A 27,806-nucleotide genomic window follows, 5' to 3' on the forward strand; every position below is an offset into this window, starting at 1 on the left:
ATGACGGGAAGGGGGGCTACAGACAAGTGAACTAAGACGCCAGTCTGCAGGAGGTAACATACTCCTCTGCAATGAAAGAACTTTGTGACAAGTTTGCATAAAACCGGTCAAAGACAAGTCCTGATCAGCAGTGGTAGCCATTTCTCAACCATTGTCGTAACTGGTCCCTATGTACAGTATTTTCTCCCTCTTTATATGCCTTCATAGTGTAATTGAAAAGCACATTTGGCTAGCAATCAAAAGGTCTGAAATTATGAGTTCCAGAGAAAGCATCGCAAATTTTTCCCATTTCCTGTTTCAACATGCTTAATGATTTGACAACTATGCTAGAACTTTTGATATGTCATCAAATACAGCATCGGTGAACTCGTGCAATACACTTGACCCACCTAACACACAAGTCCTGAATATTCAATATAAAAATTTTATTAAATAATTTTTATATAGAAATATTTTAGTATTTAAGAACGGGGAGAGGGGGAACTTTTAATAGCTAGTTAATTTTCACCTTTATTCGACATTAATTTTAGACGAAAAGCAAAATGCACTGTATAAAACAAATGATATTGTCTCTATTTCTCAGGATTATACAAATTCACTGAGCTTAAATAAAGGTATTCAAGCAAAGACATAAATTAATTACTAAGTCTCATTAATAAAAAAAAGAAAAGGGGGAACAAAAGATGAGAGTGAAAATGTTAAGTTTATTAGCCAAGGTTTATAAAAACACAGGATTAATATATACATAATTAAAGTTACAGAACTGACAAATTTTGATACAGCTAAAAATCTATTAATTAATTTTTCACTGTAAATTAAATCATTCCTGGTATTTTGATCTATTTTCCAAAACTTATCTTTGTATGCCTGAAATTCCAAATTTTATCCTTTTAATGCATCCAAAAAATTTTAATTGCTAAATTAAATTTCATGGAAGCTTCTGCATAACTAACATTTCTTAATTTAAATAATAAACTTAATTCCACATTTTTTCCATAATACAGTACAAAGTCCATAATCCGGATGCATCGGGACTTCGGCGATTCCGGATTAGGGTTTTTTTTTGGATTATAGATCATCGATTTAAATCTGATAAGATGGCATGCAAAAATTACACAATTAAAAATATTAAACCGTAATTTATGAAATAAAGAGCAATTATGATCTAAAGGGTATCAAAATTTACAAAAAAAAAGTTTAATATTTATTTGTTTACCTTATTAAACATTTCTTTCAATGTAAGTTGTTTCGTTTTTTGTGCTAAACGCGCATGCGTAAAGCATACAAAAAAAAAAAAAAAAAAAAAAATTGTGGCTTTGAGGTTCAGATTATAGATCATTCCGGATAATGGACATCCAGATTACGGACTTTGTACTGTAATTAAAATTAAGCTCACTGCTATTTCCTTTAAGCATTTTTACTGGTTTTGTCGTTTTATTAATGCAAAAAGATAAAACAGTATAATAACCATTTTTTTAAGATGCTGCAGTTTATGTGGAAGAGTGTGTATGACATGTTTATTAACTTCTGATTTAAAAAAAAAAGTACTACTGCATTATCTGCCCAGCCGTGACAAGAATCACAGGGCAAAATGCAATGTTGCTGAAGTAGGCAATCCAGAATTTTACACAAATGTATTTATCACACAACCCACTAATCAACGGGTTTAGAATTTAAAGGTTATGTTTGTGGTTTCTGCTCATGCTTAGTATGTGCAGTACCTTTTTTTTCCTTGAAACAAAACATAATGCAATTGTGGAGTTTGCCTGCTAATGAAAAGAAAGACTGTTTTGAAGGGATTTTAAAGAACATATAGCTCAAAAGTATCCACCAGCTGTAGAAAATGTAAATGCTGTCTGGATTATTGCATATCAAATGATGCATCTGGATAACTTGTATTTATCTCCGATGTTACATTATTATAGAAATCTTGCAGCTCAAAAGTAATTTATGAACCATTCTTGGGTGACTGTGATAATGATTTTCTCCGATTAAGTAAAATTCTCTGATACATATACATATTTTTAAATTTTAGAACAGGTCAATGTATACAGGAATAACAGTGCTAAGTTGCTCTGCAATGCTGAGAATTCTGAAATTTTTTTAAAGTTAAAACATATTGCTGCACACATGGGCAGGAGACTAGGGGAGGAAAGAAAGTTAGTATTTTATTATGTTTATTAATTAAGTGTTTATTACGTTTGTTGGGCTTTTAATTTAGTGAATTTGTTGCCGTTTTATGTAATTTTCAGTGATTGGTTATGGATACTGTTTTACATAATTTTTTAGTATTTCATCGTAGACTTTCTTGCATTTTTAGCTAACCAAAAGCCGAGCAGTAAAACCGCTGAGCACTAGTTAGTTCCAACCTGGGTTCGATTTCAGACGAATGAGCTGGCTGCATGGGTGTTTTCATGGATTTCCCCATGTATATAATGTGTATACAAGCAAGTTCTACCTAGAAAATCCATCACAAAGGCATCACTCTCCTCAGACAGATAGCCCTCGGGTCCTTTGCAATAATTAAATAATCCAAATAATCCTTGCATTTTTAATTTTGTTAATTTATTGCTGTTTTTGTATAATTTTCCATGTGCTACTATTTTTTTTAAATGGTTACTGTTTTTCACATGTTAGGTTGGAGAAAAATTAGTCACCAATGACTTTGCAACTTAAACAAGTTTATCTCTGCTCTGCCCTCATATATGTAGAACATCAATAACACTGCATGCAGGGATGATTTTTCACCACTAAACTTGCACATCGTTATGCAATTGACAAAGATCTCGCTCCAGCTGATGCTGCTCTTGATGAAGAACAAGGAAAGGATTGGAAAAGTTGATGCTGATATTGAAGCACTTAAACTCTCCATAAATCTCATTCAGAAAAGACAGTCAGCTGCTGACACTAACACTGCCATGATTGTTGAAATGCTTCAAACCCTGGTTAAACTGAGGAAGAAAGCTATTTCCCTGAGGGGTAATTTGAATTTGCTTTATAACACAGGTTTAAATACAACTAGGAACAATCTTAATATTCTTAAAAGAAAAGTATCTAATGTTTAAAATGCTTATATTACCAATTATGAAGGCTTCCAACTTGCCACTAAAATGGCAAAGCAAGTAAGAGCTGATAAAGTTAAGGATACTATGGCAGTTAAAAACAAATTTCAGGCTCTTGATAATGATCAGGATACCAAAGCTCCTGGCATTCTGCCAGTTATGGTGAATCCCAGGGCAGTCTTCTTTGAAGATATTTTAAGCCAAATTGCTCAGAATAAAACTACAAAATTTCTTGGTAAAATTAGCGGCCAGTTTTTGAAAATACTCCCCTTTACTCAAAATGATTACAGATCTCTTAGTCTATTTCACAAAAATACAGCATAACATCATCAGTGCTAAATATAATCATTTAATCAAAGTTGTACTACGTTGTTTGCCAATTTTGGCTGATTTAAATAACATATAAGCAGTAGAATTAAAGAACTGCTGTCAGCAGGAATACTGTGAAGGATGGAATAATAAAAATGAATGAAGATGTTTCAAAGCAACCAAAGTCTGATTTAGATAACATCGAGATGTTTTCAGTATGCCTTTATGAAAGCACCGATGTGAATTTATGATCAAGGTTAACTGATTTCACTCTATTTGTTTGTGGAACAGTAATGAGAGAGGAATTAGTTGCACTGCTGAGTTTAGAAAACATGATCACAGATAAAGAGAGAATGAATGAAATAAAGCAAGAACCCACGGACGAAAACATCATGCTACAAAACATCGCGGGAGAAAACATCGCAAAGAGAAAACATCACAGATCTAAAACATCATGGTACAAAATATCGTCGTCGAAAATAAAGTGGTTAAAAAACTTCACAGTTTCAAAATATCATGGTAAAAAATAAAGTATCTACAAATCATCGCATGACGATAACATCACAGGAGTGTGCTTTGGCATAATATAACAAATCCAAACCCTACTGAAATATTATACAGCTGACTTTTGTCATAACTAACAAATTGACATTCAAGTAACTGACTGCATGCTGTGCATGAAAATTTTAATAACGCTTTAAGAATAAACTGAAACAAAATGAGAAATAATTATCCCTATAAGAGTATTAGATTAACGAAAGTGAAGAAAATAACCTCATAATTAAATTAGCAAATTTTTTATAGATAAGGTCATGTAGTTACTTACCTTCCTTTTTATAACCTTTTTTTAGATTATAATTTTCATGAAAAATTAACAGTAAAAACTTTATAAAAAATAATTTATTAATGACCTTTGTTAGATAACTATGTCGGTTTAAAGGCTAATAACAAAGGCTGCAGTCTTGAGAGATTCATTAGATCAAGGAAGGTATCTTCTAGGTAACAAAACTGTTACATTATTTTGAAGAAGCAAAATTAGATGAAGTTCAAATTCATAAGATAAATGCCGTACAAACTCGTGCTCAACAGCAATGACTAAAAGAAACGCAAAATCTGATCTCAACAAATGAGTTAAATTCTAAAATTGAACTTAACAACAAACTGACTGAAAATGAAATTTTGCCTCCTGTGAAATATGAACGTTCAGAATTAGATCTGATAAAAGCCTCTTCAGAAATATTTATACAAGAAGAGAAGGAGAGCATCGAATTGAAGTCACTTTATGAAGAAGCTAAAATGAAATCTTCTAAAAGTATGAGGTATATGTTGAAAGGCCAAATGCTATTGGCCAGGTATTGAACTAAATGGGATTAAATGCATGTAGTCCTTAATTGTAGTATTTGTTATAAGATTAAATGAATGTATTTTGAAAAGTAAAAAGTATATATTAAGTGATGCATCTTAAAAAAGAAACCATTTTTGAAGTGAAAAAATAAAAGCAATTAATGTATCTTGAACAGGATTGACATACCTAATTTTTCATACAATAAAAAATTAAAATCATCTAACATTGATTACTTTTATTTTATCCTTTCCCTACAATAAAGAGTGTTGCCTTTGGGATAATTTACATTACCTCAAATTAAACTGAAACATTTTTAAAATACTGTTTTCTCAATTTACATTAGATGCAAGTTAATAACTAAATAGCAGATATAGTTACAATATATAATTTGATAGTCTGAAATAAAAGCAGAGGCTTATAGATGATTTTTAAAAAGAAATATAACAAGTGGCACACTAGATGCCTGAAAATAATAAACTGTATTTAACTGGCTCACTAACTGAAAAAGGTAAACTATCCCAGGTCTAAATGATTGCTATTCAATTTTATTCACAAACTTGTATGGATTGCTTCATTTTTACTTGCCCTATTCAAACAGATGAAGCGTATATTATTTAGCTAGGTGATTAAACATGATACTCATTAAATTTAAAATAATTTTTCTATGCATTATAAATATGATTATTTTAAAGTGAAAAGTTTAAAGAAAATTAACTAATAAAAGCAAGATAATGCTAAGAAATATGCAAATCATCTAGAAATAAATTTTAAAATACAGATTTTAGCAAAACATTAAAAAAAGGTTTTATTAGTGGTATTCGTATTAAAGGTACAGCTTTATAATTCTAAAAGCAGAAGAAACTGCATAATACAGTTTGAAAAATTTAATAAATCATGTACACTTAAATATACATATATCACTTACATAAGAAAGCTATTAAATTTACAGCTTGGCTGAAAATGCAACTTTCAGGAGCAAAAGTCCCCGTGTCACTGATATAAGGGAAACCAACTTCTACATGATTCAGATAAACTGCAATGCAGTAACTGAAAAATATAAACAGTACGAAATTAAAATATAATAATGAAATTCTTGAAAAATTAACAACTACCGTTTGCAATAAATACATATATTAACGTAATAAAAAAAAAAATCCTATGGTTTTATACAGAACAAAGAGTCTCATGATCATTTAGTTTTATACAGAATTCATGATAAGATCAGATTTACAATTTAAATCCAATTAGAACACACATGCAATCATAAAATGAATTTCAACTCTACGAATAAAATAAAATGTGCCATGCCTGACGGACTGAAACAAAAAGAAATATAATTTTAGTGAAACTATATGTGAAATTGTTTATATTATTAATTTATATTTTATTCAAATTTGTTACATGCATTACTTTACAATTTACTTGTTAAGGGAAAAGAATTACACTTACGTGATTATAAATGAAGATGGTATTAATACAAATATAGAAACTGGTAACAAATGGATTCTTGTCAACACCATGTTTAGTTAAACTAAAAAACAAAATATATCATAAAAATATATTCGTATTAAGGAAATGACCTAAAAAAAAAATAAATTTTGAGGATACTATTAACTAACAGTCACCCTTTTTTTTACCATACCATATGATTAACATTTCTTGCTGCATTAATGAAAATAACAATTAAAAAGTACATTCATCATCTCTTTTACTATAAACTAATACTTCATAATTCTCTCAAGCTGAGAAAATAATGTAAAAAACAAAACAAAAAGATATATATTACAAATATTTTTAGTACTACAAATAAAACAGCTAAAATGTATTTTAATCATTTATATCATTAATATGATGTTTCAATACATAGAACATTACAAAATATTCTAAATCTGAATTATTTCAGACATTTAATGACTTCGATTCAAAATAATATATATATATATATATATATTATTAGTTCCAGACATCTAACTTTGATAGTCATATATTCTACACAAAAATTTCACAAGAATTTTCATTTTCGAACTTCGACCATATAATGTCCATTATTAATCATTTTTTTAAGTAAAGAAATAAAACAATAAACAATTTTTAATTACAGATTTTTATAATTTTAAGCTAAGCAATGGTTTCATAAAAGATCAATACCTTAGCTTAAATAACTGCATAATATTTTTGTTACTAAAGTAAAGAAATTCAACAAAGGATGAAGCATTTGATATATCATTAAAAATTATATAATAAACGAAAATTATACATACTTTACATTTAGAAAAACAGTTTAGTAGTAAAAATATTACGAAAAACATTTTACCGTTGTCTAGATGTTCCTTGTTATATTTGCCAAATACGCTACGTACACAATATTAACATTTTATGGTAAACCAAAAAAAAACTAATGTTTCCTAATTAGATAAAACAATTTTAATTCAAAACTTCACTCTAAACATGTATTAGTCATCTCACGAACGACAACGAAATACCCATGAATAGTACGTCAAATCAAACTAAGGAATCACTACACACTTGACAACTTGTTTTCACTTTCTGTGAAAAAATAAAACCAAATCACATGAGCTTTTTTTTTTTTTTTTTTTTTCCCAATTATCTCAACTTCACGCAATGATTACATCAACAATACACGAATGACTTTGACATACTTCCCTTATTTTATTGATAACAGAAAGTGATAATATACAGATTTAAAGTGCAGACTATCTTGAAATCAGTTAACCAGAATAGTTTCGATCGGGTTTCGATCAAAGAATTCGGTATCTTCTTAAGGGAAACTAAAAGGAAACTTGCTATTTTCAATTTATTTGAAATGGGATTAACCCATAGCAATCGTCAAAATGGTTTTTGTGGAATATTTTTTCAGATAGCGCAAATTATTTAAAATATATCATGACATTTGAAAAGATTTTAATAAAGGATACGAGAGCAATCTATTTAAAGGGAAATGCGTCGAGGGCTTTCTAAAACAGTGGCTTTTAGTTGGTTGTGACAAAGTACATGAGAACAAGAGGGAGAGATGTCTTTGTAGTGGGCTTTCTAATATAATTTTATTCGTATTTGCATTAAGTATACATGGGAAAATTCATGAAAATGAAAATGTTCCTTCAAGCAGCCCATTCACCAAAATAAATTTTTAAGGTAATTTGGCTCATGTTCAATATGGAAAGTAAATTATGTTTTCATCTGAACACAGTCACCCGTCGTGGATTTAAACGTGCTTAAGGACATCATTAATCATTTATAATATTCAAACATTTTCAGTTGAATTTCGGAATAGCAGTTTATTAGGCAAAGACTTAAATTTTAAAGAATCTGCATTTCGCTCGACAACATTGCTTATTTAGTTTTTTTCTTATCACGGTTAATCACATAATTGAAAATGTTAAATGTAATGCGAAATTTTTTTTTGCAAGATCACTTGGAAACTGATTAGAAAAACCGGAAATGATTCACTAGCATTTGACTTAAACAAGCTGTGTGGGTGAGAAGAACCACTTGAAATCTGGTTTCGATATTTTGACGTGCGTAAAATTATTAGCGATTGCTGTCACATTGTTAATTTGAAGGTTCTAAAATTAGAATGCACTTAGTTCACGTAAAGATACGGCATTCCGCATGATTTCTCACAGCATGGGTATTTTTCTTTTGTTACTTATGAAATGATTGAGTTGATAGATGCACAGCTGTATTATCAAGTAGCTTTTGCAGAATACTTTTTTTGAGCGTTTATCATCGTTTTGCATTATACTTCCATTTAATCATTATGTAGTTAATGGATCCACCTCAGATTATTGCCGAAGCTTATTGCATTACATGTCAGCGACTGTATTGGGCATAGGTGTAAGTGTTTTTAAATCTTTGTGTTGTTAATGATGATATTGATGAATTTTTTTAATTTTTATTTTCGTAAGCGTGTTATTGAAATAAATGCAACCAAGCTTACAATTTTTGCAGTTTTTGAGCATTAGAATCAAAAAGCTTCTAGAATCAAATATATATATGTATATGAACATTTTCGAGGATTCTAATTTAAATTGATGTATGAGCATAAAATATCATTAAAGTACATCATTCTGCGAGTTATTGTTATTATCAGAAAGAATTCAGTATATTGAAGCATACCTACATTCGAGAGGAAATACTGTAATTTTGTAAAGTGAATGATTTAACCTCAGTGATGTGATGACCAGTGTATGAATTAATTAATAATATATGCTCGTTTACTACTCACTGTATATGTCACATTTACTGCTCATCATAAAGTTGCCAAGTAGCCAAATCCCGTGTACTAGGATTTAACCGGTAAATTTGCATACTAGAATTAAACCGATAAATTTGCATTTTCTATGAATAATTTATTAAATTTTTATTTTTTGATTTCTGATTTTATTAAATGTATGTAATTTTGGGTAAATATGATATTCGATTATATTAGAAATGATATTGGATTATATTGGTTTATATTAGAGTTGTTTTACATATCTGCAATTTATTTGCTAAACATATCATTGGCTAACATTTTTTTTTTTCCTGACATGCAACATTTTAATAATGTGTGTTATTGCCATGACCAACTCTGCATAGGTTTATGCAAATTATTAAAATAGTTTATCATTAATTAACAGCATTTAAAAAAATTGTTAATGCGTGAAATTTTGATATCTTAATTATTTACTAACTAAAAATATTCAGATTTTATTTTCATTTAAAAGTACTGCATAATTGCCAAGCCTTCTACTTTTTATTACAACTTCTATTCTTCTAGTAGATCTTCAAATATCCCAATTTTAAATTTTTAGCTTCTTAGGAAATAGGATTCTCTCTTATTTTTAGTTCTTGGGAAATAGGATTCTCTCTTATTTTTAGTTCTTAGGAAAATAAGTACTCTTCTGTTATCAGAATAGGATTCAGAAATTATGTATGTATATGTGTACACATGCATACAGTGGCGTAGCTAGGGTGGGGCAAGGGGGGACATCCGTCCCCGGGCGCAGCATCCAGGGGGCGCCAAATTGATGATGCACATTTCAGAATGAAATGTTTTCCATTCTTGGAACACAGAAAGGGGCGCAAAATCTTTAGGTGTCCCCGGGCGCTGAAAACCTTAGCTACGCCTCTGCATGCATACGTATGTGCGTGTGTATGCATATACATATTGTTACGAAATACCCAGCCGCTGTAAGATAGCATCCCCACAAAGCAGGTTTAGGTTTGCCCAAAAATGGTATGGGAAGGCTGGGTTGTCTTATTTGGTGCAAAATTGTCCATTTGGCGACAAAATTGATGATATGCTGTGGATGGATGGACAACATTCTAGAATTAATTCTTACCATTTTGGCTCAGAATGTTCTTGAAAGCAGCCCAAAACCTGTATAAATCTTGCGTGCGTGTCGAGTCTCGGGCGAAATGGAGAATCACCCCATTATTTGGCACATTTCATGTGGCGCTTTTTATAAGAGTAAGAATTGGATTTTTTGTCTGTTTCCTTTGACTTTTTTAAGTGAAAATATGTAGGTTGGGTTGATCTTTACATTATGGTAACTTGGTGATTTTTTGGCGAAAATTTGGCAACCAACTCTCCTACAGCAACCCTCTATTTTTTTTCTCCGCCGCCATTTTGTCTTCACGAAGTAAAGACATGTTTCTTTTCTTCTTATCTACTGAACACTTCTTCCAACAATCTACTAGCCGAATTACACTTATGCTAGAAATTTTATCAAACGAAACTGCTTAATCATGACAAATATTCACTGCAAAATTGGGAAAAAGTGCACAATACCATACTCCTTACGTGTTTTTCAAAATAACACATACACATAAACCATGTACACGCCGACTTATTTTTACTTAAAAAAACATCCCAGAATTACACAAAAATGGCATTGCGCACACTCTTCACTATATCCATGTACACTGCTTTTTCTCATAAATTAGAAAAATTTCACGAAAATACATGACAATTTTCTCAATCTTTAAACCCGGTAAAAAGAACATATATGAAATTACCTGATCACGAAAAAGTATTTACCCTTTCCAAATATGAACATTTCCACATATAAAATAAATAAAATATCCAAAAACTTTTACCTCTAAATCATCTATTACATTACGCACGTCACCAACGAATTCATACCGCAACCATTACTTAGTGTCAGATATTTAAATTATTTCCATGCACGTTTACTTCAACTAAACGTCAAATTCCTACAAACATAAAATTCACAAAATAACTATCATTTAATTAAAATATAATTAAATTCAAAAACACTACTTAAAATATAAATGAGCACATACATTAAATTAATACATACATAAATACCCATTTCGAATTCACTTTAGTTACGGCCATGGGATCCAAAAATTCACAAACACTGTTTCACACAACACAGAATAAAGCCAAATACAAAATTTCCAGATTTTTTCCCGATTTCTTCCCTTTTCCGATTAAAGAACCGTAATTCGTCCATTAATATCACGACATATCCCATAATCTCTCATTTCCCTCACACAAAATAATGCGTAATAGGAACTGAGTACTGCTCACATTATTACCAAAGTCCCAGGTAGTAACCTTTATCGCCTCCAAAATGTCGCCAAACTACCAGTTACCATATTGTAAAGATCAACCGTAGGTTGATCCAAAAAAAGTTTACAAGCAGAAGCATTTGAAACGTAATAATTGTGGAGCTAATATTTCCACCCCAGGGTGGTTGACAGATCACGCTAGTTGTCCTACAGCGGTTCTACAAGTAAGTAGCGTCAGTGCGTAGACACTTAAGAGCAACGCATTGAGGTGCGAGCCGTAATTCGATTCTTATCGGCCAATAATGTGGCCGCATCTGAAATTCACAGACAAATCATTAAGGTATATGGGAACAAAGCAATAAGTAGACAACAGGTAGCAAAATGGTGTCATTCTTATCAAGCGGGCAGGGAGCATGTGGAAAACCGCAATATGGAAGCGAGCAGTTGTCCAAGTTCTTCAAGGACGGATATCAACATGGCACGTGTTGAAGAAATCATCCAAAGGGATCGACGAGTAACCGTGCGTGAGATTGCCTTAGAGTTGGACCTGAGTTATGGTAATGTTCAGCGTATCGTAACCGATGAGTTGCGATATTCCAAAGTTTGTGCCCGCTGGGTTCCTTGTGCGTTGTCGGCGGAGCATTAGGCCACTCGAATGATGTGCAGCCTCACATTTCTTCAGCGATACCATTCAGACGGCCAACACTTCATTGTTCACATCGTTACCGGTGATGAAACATGGCTTCATCACTTCACCCCCACATCCAAAAGAGCCACGATGGAGTGGAAACACGCTGGATCACCGATGAGGAAGAAGTTTAAGGTCACACTCTCTGCCAGTAAAGTGATGGCAACTGTTTTCTGGGATACAACTGCTGTTATCCTAATCGAGTATTTGGAGCTTGTACATATCATTAAGGCCGATCGTTATTGTGCCACCTTATTGAAATTGCGTAAAGCCATCCGACGCAAACAACCTGGATTACTAAGCAAAGGCGTCATTCTTCTGCATGACAATGCCAGGCCCCATACAGCTCGCCAGACTCGGGAATTGCTGCAAAGGTTCAAGCGGGAGATCTGGAATCACCCCCCATACATTCCCGATTTGGCTTCAAGTGACTATTTCATTTTTACGGCGTTGAAGCGATGCTTATTCGGAACACGGTTCACCTCAGACGATGCAGTGAAAACAGCTGCCGAGAAGTGGCTGAATGAGCAGGGCTCTGGTTACTACCAAGACGGGATAAACAAGTTGATGGATTTGGTGCAGCTGTCTTCATAGTTATAGCCTGAAGGTTGTGTTGCTGATTGTTTCAGCATGTTTGTCGTAGTTTTTCGATGACTGTAAACATGTTTTTGGAGCTGTCCTGAGTAATACTGGCTAATAAATTGTGTTTTCATTCACCATCAGGTGTTGTCGTTGATCACTCCAAATCCACGAACCTGTGCAGAATACAACAACTGGTGTTAGGAGTGGGGTTTGCAAGTGAATGCCAGTGACCCACTTGCAGGATAGCCATGGCAAAGGAAGGCTTTGGTGAATTTTTTAGGTGAGACAAAAGCCAATAAAGTAGAGATGAAAACCAGACAGGAAGAGATCGAGGTTGGACAAGAGAAGTTAGAGAGTGAAATAAAATCAGGTCAAGAAGAAACAAAAGCCATAAAAGAAAAGCTGCAAAAGAATTTCGAACAGATGGAAGTGGAACAAAATAAAATTAAAAGCGATATTGCTGAGTTTAGAGAGGAAAAATAGAGAAATGGAGCAAAAATAGCAGCTATGGAAGAAAGATTTGAAGAAAAATAGAGGAAGTTCCGGAAGGAAGTAAATGTTTTAAAAGAAAACTAGACTGAGCCCAAGAACAAACCTGAAGATTTCGAGGTTTCCCCAGTTTCTTCTTATACGGTAATCAAACCAAGCACATACAATGGAAAATCACCATGGTGTGTATATAAGACCCAGTTTTTGATCGTGGCGGAAACTAACAAGTAGGTCTTCCACATGAAGGTTTCACAGTTGGCTGCATTACTCTGAGGGGATGCTGTAGACATCTTAGGAGTCCTCTCCGAAAACCAAATTTCTAACTTCAACGTCCTCTCAGATGCGTTGGAACTGAGATTTGGGGTAAAAGTGTGGAAAGGACTATAGCTGCTTGCAGTTTAAAACTCGCCTGCAGAAGATCACGGAAAGCATTCAAGAACTGGCGAATGACATCGAGAAGTTGGCGCATCAAGCATATCTGGGCTATCCACCTAATGTCTGCAAAAATCTGGCCGTGATGCAGTCAAGGATGCAAAAATTCAGGAGGCTGTCAGATTGGCGGATCTGAAAGACTAAACTTGCCTTAGTCTATGCCATGAAGTTTGAGTTGGCTCAACAAGCAGCTCGAAAAAATCGCCATCCTTTTAAAGTGGCTCAAATAGAAGATCCAAATTTTTATATTGCAAAACTGAGAGGAAAAAATAAGAGAGATTTGGGAGGCATTAAGAAAGCCGAATAAAACCAATGCTGGAAAGAAAACAGTCAAGTACTAGAATTGAAGACTGGAAGTCTGGATGCCTCTGGAGCTGTCATGTGAACCAAGACCAGGAGAGAGCTCTTGTGAAAATTTCCCAGATCACTTCAATGAGCGGCGGAGATAACGGACTGTTCATCGAAGGATACATGAATAAGCATCTTTGTAAGATCATCATCGATACAGGAGCAAATGTAACCATCATCAGAATAGATATTAGCTCAGAAATTGAATGAAACGTTGCGATGGGCTCTGCCCTGTGTCACATTATACACATTGACTGTAGATAAGATCCCAATTGAAGGTAAAATTAACATCACCATTACCTTTATAAATGAGACTTAACAGCACTTGGCTTTTGTCGATAACATCGTAGATAAATTAATACTCGGACTGGACTTTTTGTAAAAGTATGACTTTACACTTTGGATTCGTATGGTTCTTAAGAGTCTTTAAAAGTCCTTAGATTTTTTTGGAATCAATTTGTGGTCCTTTAAAAGTCCTTAATTTTGGACAAAATCAGCAGAAGGTCCTTAATTTTAATCATCTGAAATTTCTGTCTGTTTTTCTATTTTGAGTGTGAATTAGCATTTTGGAGGAATATTTTTGGCGATTCACAGACATATATGGTTATCTTTTGAATGAGTTCATGGGTTACAATTTATTTCTATTTCTAATACAAATGGTGAGATACTTGAGTTTCTGGGCAAGAAGTGAAACATAAGCATTTCGAAATTCATTTTTGTAATAGAGCTCTAATAAACAACTTTTCACTTTTGGAAATGTGAATTATTTTATTAAACGTTCTAAATTTGGCGGCTTATCAACATTTTGTTGATTTTAAGATCTGTTTCTATAAAAAAAATTTAATTCCGAGATCTGAGAATTTTTCGACGAATTTTTTTAAAACATCGTAACATTGATAAATTTCATTAAAATAATGGTACTATATGGAAATTATATTTAAAAAATAGCGTTAAAATAAAACATTTTTATTTTTCGCTGTCGTATTATAAAGTTTCCTTTTGGTAAATTATACAATATTTTGAATCTGAAAAATAAACAAGGTATAATATTATAGAGCACAATTTAAGAAACAGCTCATAGCAAAAGCAACATTAGCTATGTCATTAATTAAAAATGTCTTCTTTTTAATTTTTTCATAGTAAGAGTTTTTCCCATGTAATTGTCTCAGAATATGCATCAAGGCCCACCAGCGGCCGAGCGGTAAAGACGCTGAACACTGGTAGTTTGGTCCGAGGTTCGAATCCTGCGAACAGGCTGGCTGCATGAGTGTTTTCATGGTTTTCCCCATGTATAACGTGTATACGAGCCAGTTTCTCTTAGAAAGTCCTGCACAAAGGCATCCCTCCCTTTAGGCAGATAACCCTCGTGTGCTTTGCCATAATTGAATAATCCAATCCAATCCAGAATATGCATCAATTTTCTCTGTCAAATTAATTTTAATCTTTTTTCCTAAATATTTCTGGTTTTTTGCTGTTACAGAATTGGTAGGTATAATTTTTCTTTAGGATTTCAGACATTGCAGCTTGGGAAGTTTAGAATCATTTGAAGGCAAGATTTATAGACACACGGTTCTAGAAGATTAGAGAAAGATGTGACAAAATGAAAATGTCTCCATGGTATTAAAACGTAATGGATGTATTTTACAGAAAGTTTGCGAGGAATTTCTTACTTTTTGGAGAACATCTGGAAGAAAAATGAAAACATAATATTTGAATTTTTTAACTTCTGACGCCAGAATCTTTTTTATAACATGTTTATCTTCCCTTTATTTTCTCTACTTTTCACTAGACACAAGCATGGGAAATATCAAAAATATTTCTAATCTTATGAATGGGCAGGCATTATATAAAGGGATTTTTTTATTAATAAAGAAATTGAAAATTTACAATTTAAAAGATTTATCTATTATGTCTTAACCCGCGGGAAAGCGCATGAGGTTTATCATACTCAACCCTATGTAAAAGTGGAATATTCCTAACTTTTGAAACTGAAATTCTGTGCTGCTTTCAGTAGCTGAGTTTCTAGTTGTGGTTGACTTTCAGAACCGCTTTTTCTTTGCCTGTGTGTTTCAGAAAAAGATTTATCGGTATTTTGTTGGAACTGGGGTATGACACATCCCACGCACCTGTTCGTGTAAGTGTTTTTCTGACTGAATATTTAGTTCAGAAATTTATTTCTAGAGTGTAACAGTAAATATTTCTACTCGCAAGTGATTTTAAAGTACTTGACATTAAATTCTTAAAAATTTCTAACTGCATTATGGTAAAAAGAATGAGTCCCTATGAATTGGAGATGCAACACATGTGAGATTTATTAGAAATATTTGAAAGCGATGAAGATTGCATTTCGGAAACTGAAGATGAAACTAAGAATATTTTCTACAATGTTTTGGTTTTGAAAAAAATAAAACATTAATTCCTGATGTTCCTAAAAAAAGAAAAACTGTTCTTATGTTTTCAACATTATATAACGATCATATTATAGATGACACTATTGGAGAAAATAAAACATCAGGAGTTATATGTTTTAATAATATGACTAAAGGAGCAGTGGATATGGGGCATGAAATGTCGGCCAATTATTCAATTTCCAGAATAACAAGTAGGTGGCCAATGGTAATTTTTTTCCTGCACTGAATGTTGCTGTAATAAATGCTTGAATTATATTACATTCAACTGCTAATCCACCAACCAGAAACAGAAGTCTGTTTTTGAAGGACTTAGCATTTAATGAAAAAGTATTGAACAAAGATCAGAGATTAATACTTTTCCAAGAAATTGACGTACTGCATGCAAAACAAAAGCAGAAGTTTCGACAAAGAATTAAAATGAATACATGAAATTCGAAACAACTAAGTATGAAAGATGTGATAAATTTTTTTGCCCTCGCGCAAGGACAGAAGAACGTGAATGCAATGTTTAAAATGTGAAAACATTCTGTGCCAAGAACGCATGAATGTATTTCGTTCAAAGTGTGAAGAAATAGAATAAGCATGGTGTATTAGAGATGCAATGAAACTTAGAGGCATGATGTTTATTTTTTTATTATTTTCATTTGTCTTAATTTTAACTCTAAGATTATTTCGGAAATTAATTTTTTGAAACCCAATTATTATTCATTTATTTATAATACACAAGAACAAAAAAAAAAAAAAAAAGTTTTAAAACTAAATAATACTATTTTTTATTGTATTTTAAATATTGGGGTATGTGATACCCCACGCGCCTACTCTAGTAACTTTTCTTGGTGCGACTTCCGCCGGGTTAATGCATCATACACAGAGCTGGCACTAGGCATTTTCCCACCTGATGATGCAATCTCTGTAGATCTTAAATTCTACTGCTTAGTGCCCTTCTAAATACTGCTTCCAGTGCCTGCTCAAAATTATAAAAGTTTTGCCATTTCTAGATTTTGTTGTTTTGGTGTGTCAGTAAATTCTAAAAATTCTGCCACACCAGCTCTGTAACCAGCCTGTACCATATATATTTCTTCTGAATGTTCATATTACTAAAAAAAAATTAGCAGCTTTTTCTATGCATTTAGTGTTTTTTAGAATAATATAAATCCTTAATTAATTCCAAAGATTCTAAAATGGAAAGGAAACGTGTTGAAGAAAGAAACTGAATACATAAAGAAAATTATTCTTCAAAGATATGTGCAGTTATTATTATGTAAATTACTCAATTGTTTATGATTTCAGCCTTAACTATAATTTCCCATTTCTATTTCCTCACATGATAGAGTTACTGAGCCAGGTTAAATTAAAATTAAATTGCATAATCTTTGACCTCCAGTCCACATTTTTAGTTTGAATTTTACTGTTCTTGTTTAATTACATCACAGTGATCTGTAATTGATTTTGTCAGCATCAGAACATGCCTTTATGTTCTAAGTTCTTTTTAAATAAGAGGCTTATTTAAACCTTTGTCTGATATTGTAGTTACTTTCAAGCATAACAATAATTTGCTTCATGCCTGTCGGGGAAGGGGGTTGGCCTATTTAACTTTTACCAGATCAAGTAAACCATCATAGGTATACATTATGGAGAGGTTGGCAAGTTAGAAGATAAAGCACGCCGAAACTAGTGAGAGCATTGAGTTTTGCATGTTGAGACAAATCTCTAATTGTTAGAAATGATGCTTAAAGAGAAGGAAATCAATATAAACTAGCCAAAATGTTTTGGAAGGCTTCAAATTAAAGGAACAGATTATTCTTTATTTGGTTGCATAATCAACAGATACAAATTACGGATGTAGTATATAAAGGACTTAAAATGCTCATTATAAATTTTCATGTTGTGTTGGCATTGTTTATGTTAAAAAAAATCATATGTGCAGACTTTTCATAATGCCAGGATCCCATGCTTTTGAAATTACATCCTTGCATGCTGCTTTGTAGAAGGAAGGTCTCGAATTTTAATCATTTGTCAAAATGCATGGGAAAAACAAATAAATAGCAGTTAACTTATATCCTTCTTTACAAAAACTCAAACCACTTATTGAGAACTAAATTGGTTTACATGAAATCGTGTTGAAGACCTTATGATTGTGTTGTGACCTCCTATTTATCCATTGTTGCCATTAAATCATACTGTTTAGTAACAGTGTCCTCTATGTGCTTGCTTACTTTTTTGTGAAGGGAGGGATTTCCTTTCATGAATTTCACATTGGTAAATATATATTTTTGACTCCCAAAATATTTTCAGAGTACAAAATTTTCTGTTGAAAACTATAACAGAAAAGTCAAGAATTAATACCGAGTTTATATGTTTGATGTATGTCTGTTATTCTTTTTTTTTTTTTTTTTCAAAATTAAAATTTTTGAGAAGGAAGTTTCTAAATACTTATTAATGGAGGATATGTATGAATAATGCTTTCTATTTTGATTTTGTATCTAGTCATGATTAATTTTTTTTTTCTTGCAGACTTTAGAATTGCATAAAAAACAATTTCAATGGCTGATATTGAGAATAAAGTTCCAAAAAAAGGTAAATAAGCAGTTTTATTTTATGGTCTATGTCTAAATATATTTTATCAGTGGTAATATGTAATCAAAGTATTTTTTGTTTCTATTTCAGATGTCAAAAAACGAATGGTAAAAGCTCTATATAGCTACACACCTGAAAATATAGATGAATTGGAACTAAAAGTGAATGATATTTTAGAAGTAATTGAGGAAACGGAAGAAGGATGGTGGAAAGGAATTCTAGATGGAAATGTAGGAATGTTTCCATCTAATTTTGTTATTGAATTAGATGGTCTTCCTGAAGAATTCAATAATCAATTTATGAATGAACTAAGTCCTACAAAAAATGCATCAAAAGTAAAAAATGTGGGCCATCAAGAACCTTTGCATAGGCACGGTAAGTTTTTTTTTTTTTTTTGAATTTGTTGCCAGAAATGAGATATTGGCAAAATATTTCAACAAGCATATCACTGTTTGATTTACATTATAAATATTGATTAAATGATATACATGAAGGAAACCCTGTGAGCAAACTGTTCTGAGTGATGCATCAAGCAGAGGTTTTATTGATTACTTTTATTGCTGGCAAAATTTGCAAATTTCAGGCATGTAGGTGCCTTTCCTCTTTCAAGCATTACCCTTTATTGCATATAACAAATAAATTATGTGTTGTCATGTAGTTATAAATTATTTAGCTGTATATTTCTGATGTCTAAGTCAAGTAACATCTAAACATTATTTCACATCATGTAGCATCAGGTGTGAAAAAATAAGCAATCCTTCAACTTTCCTATTGGTGGACTATGTGGGTCATGAGGATATTGCCCTACAATTGCTAGACAACAGCAGGGACTGCATTCATAATATTTTAACTCTCTGGACATTTTCAGGGAGTAAGTGAGCCACAAGTCACAAAATCTTTATTGAAAATTGAACGTAAGAAAGGATATAGAAATCAGTACAATACTATCCAGCCATGTGTTATTCAACCTGGAATATACAAGTTGGGTGCCAAAATTGAAATCCGTTACTGGTACCAAACCTCAAAAACTGTGTTTATTCCTTAAGGTTGTATGCACTTGATTGGAAAGGTGGACATTGTTTGTTGAGCTGTACTTAAACGAATTAACCATGTTCTATTTGCTAAACTGTATATAACAAAATTGTTCTGCTTTTTAACCTTTTAATGTACTTAACTGAGTTAATTCAGGTATACCAAAATAAATTATTTCTATGCACCCGAGTAAATATGTTTAAATTTCCGACCCCCCCTTGTATGAATATGTCCGCTACAAAATTATTAATTTTAATTAAAAATTAATAAAAAAATACTGGCAAAGAACTCTTTCTGAATATTTATTGGTGCACTAAGAGTTTAATTATATATATATATATATATATATATATATATGTTACCGGCAAAGTATGAAATCCGGCATTCTATGGAATGCTTAGGCATTCTATATAATGCCTAAAACTAGTCGGCAAAGTATGAAATGCATTTCTGATTCATTTCCAAAAACTGAAACTACTTATCAGAAAATAGTAAATGACATAAAAAAGCCAAAATGACTACTAAAAAGGAACCACAGGGCTATTGGCCGCTGAATCGCTAGAATGAGATGTTTGTGGAAAACAAAAGTGCATTCATTTACCCTGTTAAAGAAAGCGTTACTACTATACAGTATTATGTCACGGACGCTGAGTTATTTTCCTTATTTCATGAAAACTCATTTGAGTACTGCACAGGAATGACGTGACAGAATGTCGAAAGAACTTTCAACCAATTACAAAAACGTAGCACGTAACGATATTGAACTGTAACAACCACCTTTGTGAGCTCTGCCAGAAAAAACAAAAAGGTATTAAAAAAAGGGCACTGATGTGAAACTTATGATTGTTTCTGAATTTAACTTCCGTTGTCAAGTAGATATTACCAATTCCCAGATAGAATATGCAAATTTATTATGTTGTATCAAGATCACCTATCATTTTATTTTTACATATTTCGAAAAACAGTTTTTAATGGCACTCTTTCATTAATTTTTCAAAATAACATTTATATTTTAGAGGAATGAATGTCTTTTAAATAATAGCCTTATCATAACCTTTTTTTTTTCATACTCTGCCTAAAATGCATTTGACAATCTATAGAATGCCTAGGTATTATATACAATGCCTAGGTAAAGTATGCAATAATTCTCTTATTTCATTCTTTGCCTAAAATCGTCTGCCATTATATCAATGCCTACGCATTCTATAGAATGCCGGCATTTCATACTTTGCTGGTAACATATATATATTAACTTTTCTATTTATTAAACTATATAAAAATAACTTTGTTCAGTGATACCAAAAAAAATAATAATAATAAAACCATGTTGTATTTGTTAAGTTACATTAAAAAATTAAATGGTATTTAAAAATATCATCATATTTTACATTGATATAGCTATATTGTTTTAGGTGCTAATCATTCGCCAGTAAACAAACAAGAAAAATCGGCAAATACCCAAGCTATTAATTCTAATTCTGAAGATGTAAATGATGGATTAAATTATTCTAAATCTGCTCCAGACTCAAATGAAAAAAAGGTATCTTTTATTTCTTTTAAATTTGTACATGTTGTATATAATAAAGTATGTCAGTTTTAAATCCTGCTCTCCATATCCGTGATCTAAGTAATGTACCTCATAAATGTCTAATTTATTGCATATAGGCTCCCTTTGGTAAATGAAAGTTCCCTTAATGATGATTTGATATTTTTTTAAGACCTATGTTAATGTCTTTTTGAGTGTGAGAAAGAGGATTTTTTGCTTTTAGAGTATAAGGGAAAGAGGGAAGATACCCATATTTTTTATCTAATAATTGAAAAAATGGAAGACTTTAATCAGGATGAGCACATGGGTATAGGGCAGTATAACAACATAATTTAATTGTCTGCGCAAAACTGATGATGGTAAGTATATCATTACACTGAAAACCCAGTTAACTGGGTTAATATGGGGGGTCTATGGTTAAACTAAATTCTCAGTTAATCTGAAGAAATTTAAAAAAAAAGTATTATAATTAACAGAAGAATACTATATGTTAACAATATACACATGTTTTCAAGCACTTTAATCTGGAGAAAAATTAATTTGGTTTTATAAATTAAGTCGCCATTCAAAGTTATCTGCATCTGTTGAGCATGTAAACATCTCTGTCTTTCCTTTCCTATCTTAGTCTATGTTTTTTCCTTTCTTTTATGAATGTTCTTTATTTTATTTACATAAATCTTTTTCAATAAGAGTCAATGAGAAACAAAAGATTAGTTAACTGTCCGTTTTATTTACTTTTAATGGATGAATTTATTTCCAAATATTATGACATTATATACTATTGGCCCATGGGCTTTTCTGTTTTCTATAGGCAGTTTATTTTTGTGCTGATAGTTCGTGGTACAGTCAAAAGTCTTTAATCCGGACTCGTCGGGACTTCGACGATTCTGGATTATCGATTTTCCCGGATTATAGATCATCAGTTTAAATCTGGTAAGATGGCATGCAGAAATTATAAAATTAAAAATATGAAACCGTAATTTATAAAATAATGAGCAATTATGATCTAAAGGGTATCAAAATTTACAAAAAAAGAAGCTTAATATTTATTTGTTTACTTTATTAAACATTTCTTCCAACGTGCGCATGCGTAAAGCATACATTACGCATAGCCAAAATTAGAAAATTGCAACCAGAAAACTATTTGATTTGTATTCGTGATATTTATAATGACGAGGAATTTGATTTAAATCATATCAAAGACGGAGTACATCGAGATAAAATACTACATTTAGTAAGGAATTATAAGCCGAATAAAATAAAAACATCTGCCCTGAAGATAAGGATAGTGCTGATAGATCAACTTCCAGTTCGTTGCATGCCGCGACATTCTCCCCCCCCCACCACCACACACACAGAGCAGCGTGAAATTAATAAACCGATTTCGGAATGGTTAGAGAAACAAAGGATATGCCTTTATCCCTTTTTTTTAGAGCAATTCCACTTTTTGTTTGATGGACATCGAAACATACTTTCGCTTTGCAGATTCTTTGGCAGCTCCAGCATAGGAAATTCTATTTGACATAATCGAAAGTTCAAGCTTACTTTTAGAAAATTGCTCTAACAGTCTGCAAAAAATAATAAGCCGGATCCAATTCGAAGATTAAGGAACAACGCAATCTGCAATATTAACTGAAATAGATAATTAGATAATTTTAGCTTAACTTATACAGTCCGTTATACGTTAAACGCGAACGCGAAAACGTATTCTGCGCTTGCGCAGACGCATATGCGCAGTCGTAAAGGTCTTGCATGCACGCGTAAACGCCTATGCGCATGCGTCAACGCTGCGCATGCGCAGAAAGATTTTAGCTTTGAGGTCCGGATTATGGGTGTCGAAATTAACGACTTTTGACTGTAGTAGTTTTCCCATTATTTCACAATAAACAACTTTTTTTTTTTTTCAGATAATATTGATGTGCATAAGAGAATTAAATCTGTAATCAAGAATTGACTATTAACTTTATTCAGACCTATTATCATATCTTAAGGCTTTTCCCTGAACCAGAGCCAACAATGAATGTCAGTTTTAGTCTTTTATGGTAGCTATGGAATTTTGCCAAATTCATACAGCATTTGAGTATTTGAAATATACTTAGTTGCATCTATATTTATTCAGGAAAAATATTTTGCTGACTCACCTGAAACAGACTTAAGTGACAGTTGATAAGACTTGATAGATCTTTTCCTTCTACAGAACATTTAGATTGTTTTTTTTTTTTTTTTTTTTTTTTTTGGATAAGTGATATTCTCACTTCCTTTAGTTTGCATTATCAGCATAGTGTTGAATTTTTAAAAGCAAGTGTGATATCATCCCTTCTTCATCCACCGCCTCATAGAGAAATAACTCCACTTTCTTGTATTTTAAACATTTATTTTACAAACACAAAACTAATACTAAACTACAATACTAATAACTGAAATATATATAAAGTAATAAAAGTGAATTTCGGTTTCATTAATGGCTCCCACGAGCCTTCCGTATGACCTCTTTGTCGGTCTCCCTCTTGGAAACTAAACTTTTGCGCCTCTCCAGACTGAGAGTTAGCGCCCTCTATACATCTCGTTGGTTGACGTCACCCATACATCACACCCCCCATCCAAGATTGAAATAGGGTGAAAGCCTATTGAAATATGACAAATTATGGTGACGTCAAACAAAAGAGTTACTTACCTACTAAAGTCTACAAATCAATCGATACTGAAGTTGAAAGATATGTAACACAATACTTATACAGGTTAGTTCTACACCTACTACAAGACTTCTTCTAAAACTGTAATATATAAATGATTAAAATTAGTATTCAAACAATTCTAATGCAATAGAATACTTAAAGCGTCTATGATATACTTAAAAGTCTCTAGGAGAGTAGCTGAAAAAGAAACACATAAAAAAATAATAATATTAAGAGTTCATAAATGTCTGTGAAAAGTTCTTTCTTTTACACAAGTCACTCAATAGTCTCTAGTCTGGACAACGCATCAGCATTGCTTAACTTAACACCTGGGCAATGTGAAATTGTAGTATCATACTTTTGTAATGCTAAAGCCCATCTCTGTAACTTAGAAGATTGTGGTGCGTTCTTTGTGATGAAAGTTAACGGATTGTGATCAGTTATCAGTTCCACAGGTGATCCAAAAATCCAAGTTTCAAACTTTTTCAATCTCCAAATAACAGCATAAGCTTCCCTCTCGATAGTTGGCCATGCTTGTTGTGTTTTGGTAAGTTTCTGGCTGGCGTAACTAATCGGGTACAACTTTCCGTTTTTCCTTTGAGATAAGCAGGCTCCAACACCTGTTGAAGATGCATCACATTGAATTATAAAAGATAACCCTGGAACAGGGGTATAAAGACTAGGTGCTTCCATTAGGCATTTCTTTAATTTAATGAATGCTTCGTCGTGTTTTTCTGTCCAGTACAGCTCTTCAGGACTTCTTCTTTTGGTGAGCTCGGTTAATGGATAAGCTGTTTCGGCATAATGTGGAATGTAGTCTCTGTAATAATTACATAGGCCTAGAATGCTTTTCAATTGTTTTTTTGTTTGAGGTCTAGCTAATTTCTGGATAGCCTCCACTTTCTCTGGATCTGTACGATGACTGCCGGAACCGATGATATGTCCTAGATACTTAATATGAGTTTTAGCGAAGGAACATTTCTTGAGATTTACGGAAAACTGTAGTTCCAACAGTTTTGAAAAAATGGTGTCAAGATGTACTAAATGTTCATTCCAATTATTTGAATAAACAGCTATGTTATCGACGTAGGCTCGAGCAAAATCTTTGTATTTAGCAAGGGCCTGATTCATGACTCTCTGAAATGTTGCAGCGGCGTTGCGTAGCCCGAAAGGCATGACTTTAAATTGATACTGAGCTCGATGTGTCTTGAAACATGCTAATTCTTGACTCTCTCTTTCTAATGGTATGGCCCAATAGCCTTTGAGTAAATCAATGCTGGATATCACTTTGGCTTTTCCAATGTAGAATAAGAGCTCTTTAGGATTTTCCATAGGGAAGTCATCTGGTTTCGTTACTGCATTAAGGGATCTAAAATCAACGCAAAGGCGAATATTACTGTTTTTCTTCATAACGCATACAATAGGGTACGAAATTTCAGCGTTGGTTTCTTCAATCAATCCCATTGATAACATTTCTTCGATTTGTTTATCTACTTGAGGCTTCAATGCTTCTGGAATTCGATAAACATATGGCTTCTTCCTTTCATTGTCACTTAATCTTATTTTATGTTCTCCTACTTTGGCAATTTGTACCTTATTTATAAATAAATTTTCATATTTTCTTAACAAGTTCATCATTTCATTCTGTTTATCATCATCTAAATGGCTTAAATTTACTTCGCTAAGATGAAAATGATCGGACTTGTCACTCACACTGGGTGTGGGATGGACTTCTCCTAGTTCTTCTTCGTTCTCAAATATTACACCTACTGCCTGTACTTTTGGATTAAATTTTCGAACTTTATTTACATGTACTCTTCTTATTGTACCATCTGTCAGTCTGACTCTGTAAGAATCTGGATTACAACGAGATACTATTTCTGCAGGTCCTATCCATCTGGCATATAATTTATTACTGGAATCTGGAATCAGCAGGTACACTTGATCTCCAGGGTTGAATTCTTTATATATAGCCCTTCGATTAGCATATCTTGCATATGCACCTTGTTTCAATTCTGCAGTTATAGATGCTTGCTCTGCTGCTATTTCTAAATTCATCTTTAGCTCCTGTAGATAATCAACAGCACTTTTACCCAATTTTATTAGTGATGGAATTTCTCCTGACCATGACGATTTTAATACTGACAACGGACCTCTGACCTCTCTTCCATACATTAATTTAAATGGGGATACTCCCGTAGTACAATTTGGAATTTCGCGGTAAGCGAATAACAGGTATGGTATATGTTTGTCCCAATTATTAGAGTCGTTTCTAATGATATGATGAAGCATACGTTTTAGAACTTGGTTATACCGTTCAACTAATCCCGAACTTTGTGGATGTCCTGGTGTTGCAAATCTAGGACTTGCTCCTAATCTGGCATGGAATTCTTGTGTTAATTCTGCAACAAAATTGGTACCTTGATCGCTAGCTATTACCCGAGGTATGCCCGTTCTCATAAAGATTTCTAATAATGCGTCGCATGTTGATTTTGCTGTAATAGTTCTCAAAGGGACAGCTTCTGGCCACCTAGAATGTTGGTCGACTAAACAGAGTACATATTTGTGTTTACATGCTGATGGAGGTTCAATTGGACCGATTATATCTACATTCACTGTGTCAAATGGAAATTCAGGCTTCTGAACTGGAACTATGGGTATACGATCGTTAGTTCTTTCTCTACTTTGTAATTGACATTCCTTACAAGTTTTACAATATTCTTCAATATCTCGTGACATGTTTGGCCAATAAAATGAATAACGAATACTTTCTTTTGTTTTTCTCATCCCTAAATGATTTGCAAAAATAGATTCGTGAGCCAATTTTAAAATTTGTTCCCTTCTAACTTTAGGTAATACCAATTGACTAACTTGTTCTCCGGAAATTCTTTCAGTATGATAAATCAAGTCATCCATTAAAAAATATTTATTTTTATTTCTTTGCGCGTTTTTATAGATACAGCGTAATGTCTCACATTCCCTTTGCTGTTGTTTAAAAATACTGGCATCTGAATGTTGACCCACCCCACTTTCGTTTTCGCCCTGAATGCAACTTATGACTAAATCTTGCTCTCCTCCTGTCATAAATAAATCAGCGCGGCTTTCGACTTCGAATTGTTTTGACTGATGACTCCTCGTTTCCGGTATCTGCGATGGAGGCGCTGTGTCGCAATCACGATTTGGGTAAGCAGATGAGATTCAGAGGTCAATAAATCATAAACATTTGGAGTAATTACGCAGGGAATATGAAGTTTTTCTGTTAAAGCTACTAATATTTCGACAGGTTTCAATAAATTAGGATTATCAGTATTTTTGATGGATAGAGGAATTCTAGCCACTTTAGCTGATATGGTTTCTCCGAATGCAGAAATTAAGTCAATATTACAGTTGTTCTCAATAGAGAAATTTGATATGTGTTTCGGATGTATAACAGAAATTTCAGCACCTGAATCAATTATGGCTTGGATTTTGTTACCTGCAACGCAAATATTTACTTTTTGCAATGGTTGCGTAAAACTTTCATTTGACAAGCATGAAGATCCGATTTTTGCTATTACTTTATCACTAGTATTTTTCTCTGGTGTTTCTTTTTTTAAAGGAGGGTTTTGTGTTACCGATTTGTTTCTTTGTGGACAAGATTTAGCGAGATGCGTTAATTTTCCACATATGTAACAGTCTTTGGGTGGGTATTTATTTTTATTTATGTTGCTTCTCATATGAGGCGGAATATATTTCGATTCTCTTGAAGAGTGGGACGATTTAGCTATGTT

At 32.6% G+C, this 27,806-nt stretch overlaps 2 protein-coding genes across 6 annotated transcripts in view; one reads left to right on the forward strand and one right to left on the reverse strand.

The window, feature by feature from the left end:
- LOC118182157 (DNA damage-regulated autophagy modulator protein 2-like) overlaps positions 1–7,634 on the reverse strand; it is a 56,522-nt gene extending 48,888 nt beyond the window's left edge. The window contains exons 1-3 of one of the 3 annotated variants that reach the window (XM_035351473.2): positions 7,031–7,632; positions 6,166–6,247; positions 5,642–5,763 (exon numbers count right to left, since the gene is read on the reverse strand). In XM_035351473.2, coding sequence (XP_035207364.1) covers positions 5,642–5,763; positions 6,166–6,236 — 193 coding nt within the window. In that variant the 5' untranslated portion in view covers positions 6,237–6,247; positions 7,031–7,632. Of the gene's footprint in view, positions 1–5,641; positions 5,764–6,165; positions 6,248–7,030 lie in introns of all 3 variants that reach the window. The other 2 variants (XM_035351474.2, XM_035351475.2) reach the window with 2 other exon arrangements.
- Positions 7,635–8,201: 567 nt separating this feature from the next.
- The window catches only part of LOC118182155 (SH3 domain-containing kinase-binding protein 1-like), a 72,624-nt gene continuing 53,019 nt past the window's right edge, over positions 8,202–27,806 (forward strand). For 2 of the 3 annotated variants that reach the window (XR_004757010.2, XM_035351469.2), the window contains exons 1-4: positions 8,202–8,571; positions 18,721–18,783; positions 18,874–19,158; positions 21,228–21,355. Coding sequence is in view for 2 of the 3 variants with exons in the window: in XM_035351469.2 (XP_035207360.1) it covers positions 18,750–18,783; positions 18,874–19,158; positions 21,228–21,355 (447 nt within the window). In the remaining variant the exon portion in view is untranslated. The remainder of the gene's footprint in view (positions 8,572–18,720; positions 18,784–18,873; positions 19,159–21,227; positions 21,356–27,806) is intronic. The other variant, XM_035351471.2, reaches the window with a different exon arrangement.

This window comes from Stegodyphus dumicola, chromosome 12 (genome assembly GCF_044657685.1).
Source record: "Stegodyphus dumicola isolate Sdum_Otavi_A_Nest chromosome 12, ASM4465768v1".
NCBI classification, from domain to species: Eukaryota; Metazoa; Arthropoda; class Arachnida; order Araneae; family Eresidae; genus Stegodyphus; species Stegodyphus dumicola.